A 14,015-nucleotide genomic window follows, 5' to 3' on the forward strand; every position below is an offset into this window, starting at 1 on the left:
GAGAGCATTATACTGCCTCTGTACAAATCCCTAGTTAGACCGCACATGGAGTACTGTGTCCAGTTTTGGGCACCGGTGCTCAGGAAGGATATAATGGAACTAGAGAGAGTACAAAGGAGGGCAACAAAATTAATAAAGGGGATGGGAGAACTACAATACCCAGATAGATTAGCGAAATTAGGATTACTTAGTCTAGAAAAAAGACGACTGAGGGGCGATCTAATAACCATGTATAAGTATATAAGGGGACAATACAAATATCTCGCTGAGGATCTGTTTATACCAAGGAAGGTGACGGGCACAAGGGGGCATTCTTTGCGTCTGGAGGAGAGGTTTTTCCACCAACATAGAAGAGGATTCTTTACTGTTAGGGCAGTGAGAATCTGGAATTGCTTGCCTGAGGAGATGGTGATGGCGAACTCAGTCGAGGGGTTCAAGAGAGGCCTGGATGTCTTCCTGGAGCAGAATAATATTGTATCATACAATTATTAGGTTCTGTAGAAGGACGTAGATATGGGGATTTATTATGATGGAATATAGGCTGAACTGGATGGACAAATGTCTTTTTTCGGCCTTACTAACTATGTTACTATGTTAAGGTATGGTTGGAGGAGACCATACATTGGAAGAAATATGCCAACCTGATGTATGGTTAGAACTTAAGAAAACATGCCAACCCAATATGTGGTTGGAATAAACATGCCAACCCAATGTAAGGTTAGCAGTAAATGCCAACTTAATGATGTATGGTTGGAAGAAAAAGTATTAAAGTTATTACACGAATAATATGAGCTGATCTACAGTGCATAGCAGGGGCCTCTAAACAGTGTGAGGATCAGTTGTGTACCGCTCTGTACAATGGATACAACTCGGTACTGCCAGAGGTGATAACGAATGATTAATGGATAGAATAATTCATCAATATCAAAGTGATGGAAGACCCATTAAATGTAATCATGCTTAATTTTTGTTTTCCTCCTCTTCTTCCAAGAGCCATAACATTTTTATTTTTCGACAAAATAGCCTTGTAATGCTTTGTTTTTTTGCGGACTGAGTTGTACTTCTGAATAACATCATTCATTTTATCATGTGATGTACTGAAAAGCGGGAAAAAAAATTCCAAGTTCTGTGAAATAGAAAAAAAAATGCAATTCCGCAATTGTTTTTTACTTTTTTTTTTTTACCATGTTCACTATATGGTAAAAATGACCTGGCAATATGATTTTCCAGGTCAGTGCAAGTACGCAGATATCAAATATGTATTTTCTTTTTTTATTTAAGTGGTGATGAAAAATTCATAAATCTGTAATTTTTTGGAATATGAGGCTGTGTGAGGTCTAAAATTTTTGCACCCTGGGCTGAAATTTTTCCTTATACCATTTGGGGGTATTTATGATGTTTTGATTGTCTCTTATAGCATTTTATTGCAATGTTTTGGCAGCCCCAAAAAATTTAATTCTAACATATTTTTTTCTTATGACATTTACTGATTGTATTAATTTAATTAATATTTTAATAGATCAGACTTTTATGAATGCATTTATATGATATATATAAGTATTTTTTATTGTTTTACTTTTAATGGGGTCAAAAGGGGGGTGATAAGAACTTGTGTTTTTTTTTCCATATTTTTTAAAACCACTTTTTCACTTTCAACTCTATTTAATAGTCCCATCAGGGGACTTGAAGCTGTGATCTTCTGATTGCTTGTGCTATATGTGGCGTCCCTGAGGGTCCAGTCGCCACAGAGATACTGCACCTCAGCCAGAGGTGTGGTATTATGCTCTCAGGTAAGGAGGGGGCAGTGCACAGAACCCCACACCAGCATCCAACACTAGACACTTCAGTCAGGGCACCTGGACGTACCCTTAAGGAGGATGGCCTCATTCCAGGCTGGAGGGGGGTAAATAGGTAGAGGGTGTGGGTGGAGACAGAGAGTCTGCAGGGGGAAAGAGAGGAGAGCAGACATGAGAGAGAGAGAGCAGAAGCAGAAGGATTAAGTCAGACAGGAAGACGTTTACAAAGAGAGGGAGCTGAAGGAAAGTGAAACTACAGAAACAAGAGAAGGGAAGGGTCCTAGAGGCACGGGTAGTGAGAGGTCCACCCATGGGGCTCGCATTCACGCTGACCATCGTCAGGTGGAGGGACCAGGTCGCAGTTAGGGGACCGGCCCCATTCTAGTGGAGAAACTAAGGACTCAGCTAGATACCCGGAGGCTGTGGCTTTTGCAAGAAGCACAGCCACATCTGCACACATTCACTGAAAAGGCGCCATATAGGATCCAGGGGGACTTAGAGCTCACCGCCCGGCAAAATCCGTGGCTGCTGGCTTCGGACACTGTGTGGCAGGCTAAGGGCAGAAGAGGCGAGTTCCAGTGCAGAGAGACGGCCTGGAAAGGAACATAGAAAGAGGGTTCTGGAAGGTGCACCCAATTTGCTTGAGAGCTGGCTGGACCACCTACTTGGAGGACACAGCACCCCAGCTGGGGCAACTAAGAACTGAGAGTAAAGCATTGGAAACTGAACCTTGCTGTGTCCTCACACTTATTTACTGCGCCATCTGCCCTGAACTACATCCATCATCAGCATCTTCATCTTTTACAACCTAAGTGCCCTTGGTCTCAAGCTCTACCTGTGGAGAGCTGTACCAACTCTGCTGCATCACCAGCAGCCCCAGTGGTCTCTTTAAGCAGCGTCAGCTAACATCTCCTATTTGCTGAATACCACAGGTGGCATCACGAACAATTCCCCTTTTCCCCATAAACTTTATTCCCATTTCATTGACTCTTATATTGGATGCCCAGGGCCACGGACCAGGTCACTGCTGCCATGACACATCCCCATTTAAGAACCGCTGATACCGAGTATCCCAATGGCCCTGGCGAGCGCTCCATATACATAGCTGTGCATCAGCAGTGTTATGCATAGCAGAAATTGTGATCTTTTATGAATGTCAGCCACTGGGCAGCATTCACAGGAGAATTATAATGACAGGCATGGAGGTCCTCAGCAGACCCACGGCTGTAATGACAGACAATCTGCGCCCCACGATCACATCGCAGGTGCTCCGATATGCACATGGAATGACGCACTCCCTGCCAGCGCGTGTTAAATGCTGCTGTCAGAGATTGACGGTAAGATTTAGGCCGGGGTCACACTTGTGAGTTTAATGCAAGTCCCGACACTGCCGCTGGCACTCGGGACCGGAGCATTCAGCTGCAGAGAAATACATGCAGCCGCACGCTCCGGTCCCGAGACTTGATGCGAGACTCACGCGAGTTTCTTGCATTGAACTCGCAAGTGTGACCCCAGCCTTAACAGGTTAATGGCCACAGGTGGAGCTCTGCTCCACATGCAGCTGTTAAAGGCACATGATGGCTGATCAAATCAGTCATCATGTGCGGAGAAAGATGTGGGCTCAGCGTGAGAACCCGCATCAAAGGTGTGGACACGACTTTTGACGTACATGTATGCCAAAAGTCGTGAAGGAGCTAACAAATGTGTTGAGGGCATGGCTTTATGGTACTTGCTAATATATAAGTATTAGAGATTCTCCTCCATTGTGAAGGTTGCCTATTAGCTAATGCAGCCTTCCTCACAGACTGCACAACTCTTGTTTTCAAGATGGTTGTCGACAGAGTAATGTGACTGGGCATGTCCATCAGCCTCCTCCAATTGAAAAACACTGGACATGGGAAAGTTGTTCTCCAAGTTCAAAGCTGATGGACAGGTCTGGTCACATACCACTCCATCAAGGAACACTTAGAGAACAGGAGCTATGCAGTCTGTGAGTGAGGAGAGCCTGTAATACTTAAAGTGGGTACGGAAAGTATTCAGACCCCTTTAAATTTTTCACTCTTTGTTTTATTGCAGCCATTTGGTAAATTCAAAAAAGTTTTTTTTTTCTCATTAATATACAGTTTGTACCCCATCTTGACTACAAAAAAAAATGTAGACATTTTTGCATATTTATTAAAAAAGAAAAACTGAAATATCACATTGTCATAAGTATTCAGAAAAGCTTTCGTAAGAGAGGCAGAGAAGAACCCCCATGATCACTGTGGATGAGCTCCAGAGATGCAGTAGGGAGATGGGAGAAAGTTCCACAGAGTCAACTATCACTGCAGCCCTCCACCAGTCTGGCCTTTATGGCAGAGTGGCCCAATGGAAGACATATGAAAGCCCGCATAGAGTTTGCTAAAAAACACATGAAGGACTCCCAGACTATGAGAAATAAGATTCTCTGGTCTGATGAGACAAAGATAGACCTATTGTTGATAATTCTAAGTGGTATGTGTGGACAAAACTAGGCACTGCTCATCACCTGCTCAATACAATCCCAACAGTGAAACATGGTGGTGGCAGCATCATGCTATGGGGGTGTTTTTCAGCTGCAGGGACAGGACTTCATGTGTCTTTCAATGGCAGAGATATCCTGGATGAAAACCTCTTCCAGAGTGCTCTGGACCTCAGACTTGGCCGAAGGTTCACCTTCCAACAAGATAATAACCCTAAGCACACAGCTAAAATAACAAAGGAGTGGCTTCAGAACAAGTCTGTGACCATTCTTGACTGGCCCAGCCAGAGCCCTGACCTAAACCCAATTGAGGATCTCTGGAGAGACCTGAAAATGGCTGTCCACCAAGGTTCACCATCCATCCTGGGGGGAACTGGAGAGGATCTGCAAGGAAGAATGGCCGAGGACCCCCAAATCAAGGTGTGAAAAACTTGTTGCATCATTCCCCAGAAGACTCATGGCTGTACAAGTTCAAAAGGTGCTTCTACTCAATGCTTAGCAAAGGGTCTGAATACTTAACCATGTGACATTTCAGTTTTTCTTTTTTAATAAATTTTGCAAAAAATATTACATTTCTGTTTTTTTTCAGTCGATATGGGGTGCAGAGTATACAATAATGAAAAAAAAAAAGAACTTTTTTGAATTTACCAAATGTCTGCAATGAAACAAAGAGTGAAAAATTTAAAGGGGTCTGAATACTTTCCGTACCCACTGTATATAATAGTCAGTGCCAGTACATAATTTACCCAACACATCTGTTAAAATAAAGTAGCTAATCCATTTAAGCTCTGCAAGTTGTGAGGAGAGGTCTCCATTAATTGGACCTGTTTTTCCTGCATATTCCATAGATGCTTGATTAGATAGACTTTTGTAGGACCAGTCATCACCTTGAGATCTGTCATGTTCCTCAAACCATTCTTGAACAATTTTTGAGCATTGTGTCAGGGTGCAATCTCGATAAAGGAGGCCACTGCTTTTAGGGAATAATGCTGCCATAAAGGGTCGTATTTGATCTGCAACTCTGTTTAGGTAGGTCGTATGTCGAACACCTTTTTACTATAGCTTGCACTATTTAGCTCCAGTAGCTATTCTATGGCATAGGACAAGACAGGATAGCCATAGTTATCCATGTGAATTAATGACCCCATCCCTGATTGACCATTTGTCCTTCCTTGTATCACTTTTGGTAGTTAACAACTACTGCATACCCACAAGACCAAGTGTTTTGGAGATGCTCTGACCCTTCATAATTTGGCCCTTGTTAAAGTCACCCAGATCGTTACATTTGTCCATTTTACCTGCATCTAACACATCAATTTTGACATCTTAACTGTTCACCGTTTCCTAATATATCTCGCCCCTTGACAGGTGTCATTCTTACAAGATAATCAATGTTATTCACTTCACCAGTCAGTGGTATGATTCTGAGCATTGTGTCTGATCAATGTATATTAGCAACAGAATGAGTCATTTCTAACTACAATACTCCCTGGCACTCTGCTGCCTGGTATAGGGAGGAAATATTTGCTAAGAATTTGTTTTTGGGAAGAATTAGTTCTTAAAAGCACACATATTACACCCCTCTGTATCCAATGATTGACAATGGGCACAAAACTCAACACATAATGGCATAATCTGGCCGGTGCCTAGAATTATGCTTCAGTTATGTGAATGTAGGTACTTGAAACTGCTCCAATATTTCTGATTGTTGTTATGATTATCACTGGCAGAACAGCAATGATAGAGAACGGACAGAAGTTCTAATGTTGCTTCTGCTATGTTAGCAATTAACACGCTGTGCATTAGTTCCCAGAATTAATCCTTCCTGAAAGAAATCATGAAATTCAATTTCTATTGTATATATTTCAACTTATTATCCTGGGTTGAATAAAATTGTCGCTGTTGTTTTAACAAACTTTACATTAGTACAGGCGAATACATTTTTTTCTAATATACCTTAGCAGAAAAATCTGCTTCCACTTATGAGCTACTTCACCCAACTAGTCCTCTAACTTACCGTATTATCCACACTTGGCCAAACCGATATGTCTGTCGGCACAGTGAGGTGACATATTACAGCTCTCATACGTTATGGAAAGTGAAGTAGGAGTGTAATTGATTTAAAGGCAAAAATTGTATTTTTCCGCATGTATAATACACACAGATACACTTTAAACTACCGAAACACAAACTTTACAGTAATGCTTCACTGGCATTCTTATGCATGAATTACAAATGAAAACAGTGATTAAAGGGGTTGTCCATTAAAAATATCACCCATCATTATTAGCAATGTACCATAGAGGTGAGTGCTCTGCTTAGGACCCCCCAATTAGGGTAAGGCAAAACAGAGAAGTTGAGTCGTGAGTTTTGTGCTGCCTTGAAGCGGCCAAAAAGCCCAGAGACTGTTAGCTGCGTAGATCTTTTATCTGCTTATTAACAATAATGGGCTACATAGGTATGTATAGAACATTAATGGCAATGGTTCTCAGGGTGGTAGTAAGGTAAGAAAACACTGTGGTTATATTGTACTGTAACTGATAACTTTATTTTTTAGAAAGTTCAAATGACCATACAGTATCGTGACTATGATAACTGTCCACAGAGTAACAAACCCAACATGTATGTTACCCTGACAGGGTAATCTGACAGGGAGAAGGACTTGGGGATCCTAGTTAATGATAAACTTACCTGGAGCAGCCAGTGCCAGGCAGCAGCTGCCAAGGCAAACAGGATCATGGGGTGCATTAAAAGAGGTCTGGATACACATGATGAGAGCATTATACTGCCTCTGTACAAATCCCTAGTTAGACCGCACATGGAGTACTGTGTCCAGTTTTGGGCACCGGTGCTCAGGAAGGATATAATGGAACTAGAGAGAGTACAAAGGAGGGCAACAAAATTAATAAAGGGGATGGGAGAACTACAATACCCAGATAGATTAGCGAAATTAGGATTATTTAGTCTAGAAAAAAGACGACTGAGGGGCGATCTAATAACCATGTATAAGTATATAAGGGGACAATACAAATATCTCGCTGAGGATCTGTTTATACCAAGGAAGGTGACGGGCACAAGGGGGCATTCTTTGCGTCTGGAGGAGAGAAGGTTTTTCCACCAACATAGAAGAGGATTCTTTACTGTTAGGGCAGTGAGAATCTGGAATTGCTTGCCTGAGGAGGTGGTGATGGCGAACTCAGTCGAGGGGTTCAAGAGAGGCCTGGATGTCTTCCTGGAGAACAATATTGTATCATACAATTATTAGGTTCTGTAGAAGGACGTAGATCTGGGGATTTATTATGATGGAGTATAGGCTGAACTGGATGGACAAATGTCTTTTTTCGGCCTTACTAACTATGTTACTATGTTACCCAACAAGTAAACTTTTATAGTTATGTAGACAAGGGTGGACATACCATTGATATAACATGTGCAGCCGCACGGGGACTCAGTAGGTAAGGGGACCCACTACCACCTCAAAAGTAATTAGAATTGTGCATTATGCCGAGCTATTGCACTGTAGAGCGCCCATATATTCTTGCTCGGAGCCTTCTCTCTGTGTCTGACTCTGCATGTAGAGTATTTTTTTTAAATCTAATCATGTATAAGTATCTTGGTATAATGGTCTCTGCTGCAGATACAAGTTGTCTAAGGTAGGTTTTGGGGGTGAATGACTGGGTGTAGGGATAATCAGACACAAGTTGGAGAACTTGGTGATGTGATACAGCATTAGTGTCACTTGCTTTTCACACACGTTGGAAAGACAGGCACCATCACGTTGAAGGGTTTGTATACCTTACCTCAAAAGTGATGCTTGACATCGGCAATTTGTGTATTATGTTCTGCAATATTCTGATTCCATCAGTTTAGTCAGTTTCTCTTTGTGTTTTTGTATTTTCTATGGCTTCCATGTCATTCTTGATGGCATTCAGTCAATGGACCTTTAACGTCTCGTTTCCTTTTACCACTGACCATTCCGAATAGCTTATACTTTTCTAATGATTTTGCCCCCATCACATCTCCAAAATAGGATCATTTTTGACTATTTCTGCTAAATTACAGTAAAGTAACTGCATATTTGTCCTATTTCATAGGTCTCTACTGCTGTAGAAGAGGAAGAGGATCCATTCTACAAGAGTCCACTCAATAGACTTGCTTCTTCTGCATCCAACTTTGCCTATGATCTTTATCGTGCTCAGTCAAACAAAAATCCAAATAGCAATATATTTATGTCACCACTGACTATTGCTACAGCCCTTTCCAGCATTTCCTTGGGTGGGTTGGACCTTACAGAAAAAAAATTATATTTTTTTAAGGATGGAGAGATGCAATTTTGCCTGGGAATTGTGAAACATTTGATTGACAAAGTCCTCTCCTGTTTTGGAAAGCTAAGTGACAACCAATAAGGCTGAAATTAAAGTCATTTAAAAAAATATAAAACACGGTTTAAAGATGCCTGTTTTTTTGTGACTCATTATCCATATTGATGATCTGTGACATAACATGACTAAGATGTTATATCATACCATCTGACAGGAAATCTCTGTGGCTTCTTTCTAAAGATAAACCCCCACCTCTCCTCAAAACATAAAGAGCATATACTCTACAGCAAGTAAATAAGTAAATAATAAAATAATAATATGTATAAATAACAGAGAATGCTTAGATAATGCTATTTTCATCAAAAATGGATAAACTCCATCCCACCACGACAAGGTGTACCACTGGAATGGCCAAACCTGTCTCTAGAAACCTTAAAAAATCTTTACCATTAAAACCTTACCATGTGTCAAACGACGTTAGTGTGAATAAGGACAGAGCACAAGACAAAGTTCGGCACTCAAAACATGACACTTCGGGTATAATTGAATAGAATCAAAGGTTTTTAATTCACAGTCGACAAATGAGAATAACCGAACGTTTCGGCACATAGGCCTTTATCAAGGATATCAGGGTGTGTCGGCGTTTGTGGTGTGCTTGATTCTAGAACCTTTGATTCTATTTCATTATATCCGAAGTGTCATCTTTTGAGTGCCGAAGGTGTCTTCTAGAAATTGGTTGCTATTTTCCTTCTGAGCACCCACGTCCACACAATGAGTTCAAAAGCCTCTGACTTTTTCTACTAAGGACAGAGCAGGACGGGGCCCGACTAAGACACCCATCCAAAGGAAGCTATACAGTTTAAATACTCTGCAATATCTTAAATGACAAAACCACATGTTATAACCATCATAAATCCTGAAAAATTATCAGGGCCATGTGGGTAAAAAAAACAACAAAAAACTAGGACTATTTATACCCTATCATTATACTTTACATAGGGATATACACTGAACAAAATGATACTAGGGTCCATAGTAGTAGAAAATTACAAAGCTTTATTATTAAAATACCAACAACTCAAGTGAAAGGGGGAAATGTGTCACAGGTCTAACACACACAATAGTACGTTGCAAGAGTATGGACGCGTAGGGGAATATAAAATGTGGCTATGAGGAATTTAGTCTCTCCCTCACCAAGAGCACACAGTGTCCAGGCGGACGCGCAGGGATAGCGGTGTGGACTGTGCCCCTGACTGCCTTTGACTACTGATAAATGATTATTGCTCTTTGGACTACTTTTGTGGTCACTTTGACTAAATAGTTGTTTGTGATTAGACGTAACTTGGCACTCTTATAGTGAATAGTAGAGGCGAGATACTTAAAAACTCCCATTGACATTGAATATATGAATGCTTGAACACTGTGTGCTCTTGGTGATGGAGAGACTAATTCCTCATAGCCGCATTTTATATTCCCCTGCACGTCCATTCTCTTGCAATGTATTATGTGTGTTAGACCTGTGACACATTCCCCCTTTCACTTGAGTTGTTGGTATTTTAATAATAAAGCTTTGTAATTTTTTACTACTATGGACCCTAGTATCATTTTGTTCTGTGTAAATCCCCAGATGAAATACTCGTCTCAGAAAGGTGGGTCACGCAAATGTGTACAAGAGATTACAGCAAAACCAAATAAATGAGCCGGACTAGGAGCTAAGTATTTCATCTATATAGCTTCCCATGAATGGGTGTCTCACTCGGAACCCTGTCCTGTTCTCTCCTTATTCACATTGACGTAATTTGACACATGGTAAGGTTTTAATACTAGACACAGGTTAGTCCGTCCCAGTAGGTGCACCTTGTCATGGTGGGATGGCTTTTAAACTTTTTTTTTTTTTTATATAAAAACAGGGTTAACTAACTACCCTCAGTTTTTCACACATACTATTATTGTTTACTTATTTACTTGCGGTAGGATATATACTCATTTTGCTTATTTTTTTTTTCTCATGGGTTTTGTCTCTGAAATACCCACAGTGTGAATGTTCTTTCTAAAGACGCCAGAAGAGACATGGCCGATTAGCAGTAGGGGAATGTAGGAGAACGGGTAAGGAAAATATTTTAGATTTAATATTTTAGGCCCTTAAAAATAGGATTGTCACCATGCATTTCTAGACCCATGAATGGCAAAATCTAAGATTGAGTACTGATAGTATCAAAAAGGTTATTCACTTAAAAACTTGTATCATATATTCCTTTTATAAAAATCTAAAACTTAGCAATAAACTTTTCTAAATTTCCACCAATGTCCCCATAACAGCCTTATTCTGGGTACCCAGCATCTCTACGTTAAGACCTGTGCTGGAGATTCCTGTGTCAGCACATAATGAACGCTGTGCGAGAAGTGGGCTGGCTAACTGCTCATATCGGTAGCTTAGACACCGGCCCATTTCGTTGATGACCAATGCACAGACAGAGAAGGGGGCTGTCTCAGTTATTGAAATGAACAAACAGCGCGTAGCTCTGATGTGCTGGTATAGCAATCTCCTAAGCAGAACACAGAGCCAAAAGTGACACTGCAGGGATCTGGACGGGGGCCAATGTTGGAACATCGGTGAACACTTCGACGTATTAGTAAGTTTTATGTATTTATAGTAGAAACATATTGGAATATAATTGTTTTAAAGTGAAACCCTTTTTAAACTCGGACTAAGGACAAATCAATATCTTTTGGAAACTGGCTTTGAATAAGAATTTGATATGTGGCATTAATGTATTTTTTGGAGAAAAAAACCCCAAAACCTAATAATATAACAGGCTTTCTTTCTTTCCAGGGGGTGAACAGCGGACTGAATCCCTAATACATCGCTCCCTGTACTATGACCTTCTTAATGACGCAGATGTCCATGCAACTTATAAAGAGTTGCTTACCAGTTTATCTTCAGACCCAAAAGGGTTCAAAAGCACATCGCGTGTCATAATTGAGAGACGTAAGCTGTCAATTCACGTACTCCGCATAACATTGAGCAATTGCAGTTTAGTATAAATGTCCAGCTGCTAATTGCTTCGTGCTCCCCGCATTGTAATTACTAACCGTACATTGGTTCTAGAATAAAAAATATTATAAGGCAGTATTACATTGTTATAAAGATAAAAGTGACTGGCCAATCGTTTTTTCTCTCCCCAGAAAAAGTGTTTAATAGAACTGCATTACCAGACACCCCATTATTCTATGGCCCACAGACCCACTTATTAATCATATTTATTATTTTGAATAACATGTAACTTGCATGAGTAACATATGCAATATGCATACTCCTGGCCGCCAGCCGACTAGAAGGCTCGATGCAAGTGTATTGAGTGAGGCTAGTTGGATTGTGGCCTGGAGTATGCAGATCACATACTTGCGGTCACAATAACACTTGAGGACTCACAAGTCTGCAGTCACAAAGAGTGACTGCAGACTTGTAGTTTTAGACCAAATAACCCCTTTAACCCCCTCTGCTGGAACGTAACTTCTGCGCACACTCAAATTTAGAATGTAACCATCATTTTAATTTTTATTTCAGAAATCAATAGTACACATGAAAATAAGCAAGTTTGTAATATATCTCATCAGAGAAATTTGCATATTTCTCTGCCAGAAATGATCAGTCGTTATTAAAATTCTCAGTTCTGAAGTAAAATATGTATTCAATGAAGACATATTGTCCCATTACTGAGATAGGAGATGGCGGTTGGTGCTGATAAGATTCTATGTAGATGGGAGGAAGAGGAGGGAAGAGTCTGTCTCTAGCGCCTCCCAACTACTTAGAATCTCATCAGCAGCAGCTGCCATTTCCTATCTCAGTAAAGGGACAATATGTCTTCACTGAATGCAGATTTTACCTTAGAACTGAGAATTTTAATAATGATTGATCAATCCTGGCAGGGAAAGAAGCAGATTTCTCTGATGAGATATATTACAAAGTTGTTTATTTTCATGTGTACAATTAATTTATGAAATAAAAATTAAAACAACGCCAACTCTTTAAGCTTCTTTCACAAATTAAACAGTAAAATACAAGTCAGCACTTGTATGACACATGGATGACACATGGATGGCTTCTGAATGCTTTCTACTTTTTCGAAAGAGCCATTCATTTGAATGGGCAAGGATGATCTGAGAATCCATATCGAAAAAGCAAATCGGTCCACGAAAGAATGGCCATGTGAACACTCCCCTAGACTATAACGGGTATCTGTTTTATTCGACAAAAATATGGATTGAACATATACATGAAAATTGGACACCTGAGGCCTAGTCCAACGATCACATAGGTGGGAGTTGAGATGAATGAATGTTTGGAAACTATCGCTGAATCCAAATTTGCCATATTTGTGCCATATTGGTACCCTATTCGTGCCAAATTTATATTTGACGATAGTTTCCGAACACATTTGCTCATTTGTACTCCCATTGACTCCAATGGCGTTTGACTATGTTCGGCAAATATTGCAAATACCATATTCGCTGTTGATCGTAATCCGAACTGAATATTGAAAAATTCGCTCAACTCTAGTTGAGACACGTTTCTTCCCCCGAAGCTATAAATTTGCCACACACTTTGAAATATTTCTCCATTTAATACCAAGACAGTGTATTTCTGTGTAACACATTTTGTGTCCCGAAATTGTCTACTGTCAATAAGTAAAAGTGATGCAATGGGGATCTGTTCTCTTTTTTAGTGGTGTTGTTATTGACTTGTGGGGGGCCCCTGTGGATAACCCCTGGCTTCTAACCTTGGGTTTAATTGTTGTGATTAAAAAATGGCTGTTGTTGAAAAAATTGTGTCTCAACCTCATCTATTCCCCATAGGGGAATATAAGTGATAACATGAGGATGCTGAACTTATTGCAGTACTAAAGCTCTTTAATTTGATATCCAGTAAGAATACTTCTTAAACTTCAGATGTTGGCAGTGCAATGAACGTAATTTTTGTTATTTAAAACCAACACCTCCTCTTCCTAAATAAGTAACAGGTCACCAATGTATCCACCAAAGTATTGAATGGACAAAATGGAAACACGTCACACAAACTATTACTTTTAGCATCGGGGGGGAGGGGTCCTATTTTTCTCATGTTCTTTGCCTATATGCAAATGTATAGAAGTAATAACATGTTTTTTTCGTCATTTTATTTTAAGGGTTGAGGCTGCGTGCAGAGTTTGCAAGTCAATTGGAGAAGTACTATGGGAATAAGCCCAGAGTTCTGTCAGGAAATACTCGTCTTGATCTATCCGAGGCCAATGACTTTGTGCAGAAGAGAACTGATGGGAAAGTAGTGAAATTCTTTAAGGAAGTGCCTTCAGGAGTTAGTATCCTCCTGCTTGGTGCTGCATATTTTAAAGGTAAATG

General features: G+C 40.3%; 1 protein-coding gene across 2 annotated transcripts in view; it reads left to right on the top strand.

Moving 5' to 3' along the window:
• The window catches only part of SERPINF1 (serpin family F member 1), a 102,408-nt gene that overhangs the window by 68,213 nt on the left and 20,180 nt on the right, over nucleotides 1-14,015 (top strand). For both annotated transcript variants that reach the window (XM_069761358.1, XM_069761359.1), the window contains 3 exons: nucleotides 8,391-8,571; nucleotides 11,452-11,607; nucleotides 13,805-14,008. In XM_069761358.1, the coding sequence (XP_069617459.1) occupies nucleotides 8,391-8,571; nucleotides 11,452-11,607; nucleotides 13,805-14,008 (541 nt within the window). The remainder of the gene's footprint in view (nucleotides 1-8,390; nucleotides 8,572-11,451; nucleotides 11,608-13,804; nucleotides 14,009-14,015) is intronic.

Source organism: Ranitomeya imitator, chromosome 3, assembly GCF_032444005.1.
Source record: "Ranitomeya imitator isolate aRanImi1 chromosome 3, aRanImi1.pri, whole genome shotgun sequence".
NCBI lineage: Eukaryota > Metazoa > Chordata > Amphibia > Anura > Dendrobatidae > Ranitomeya > Ranitomeya imitator.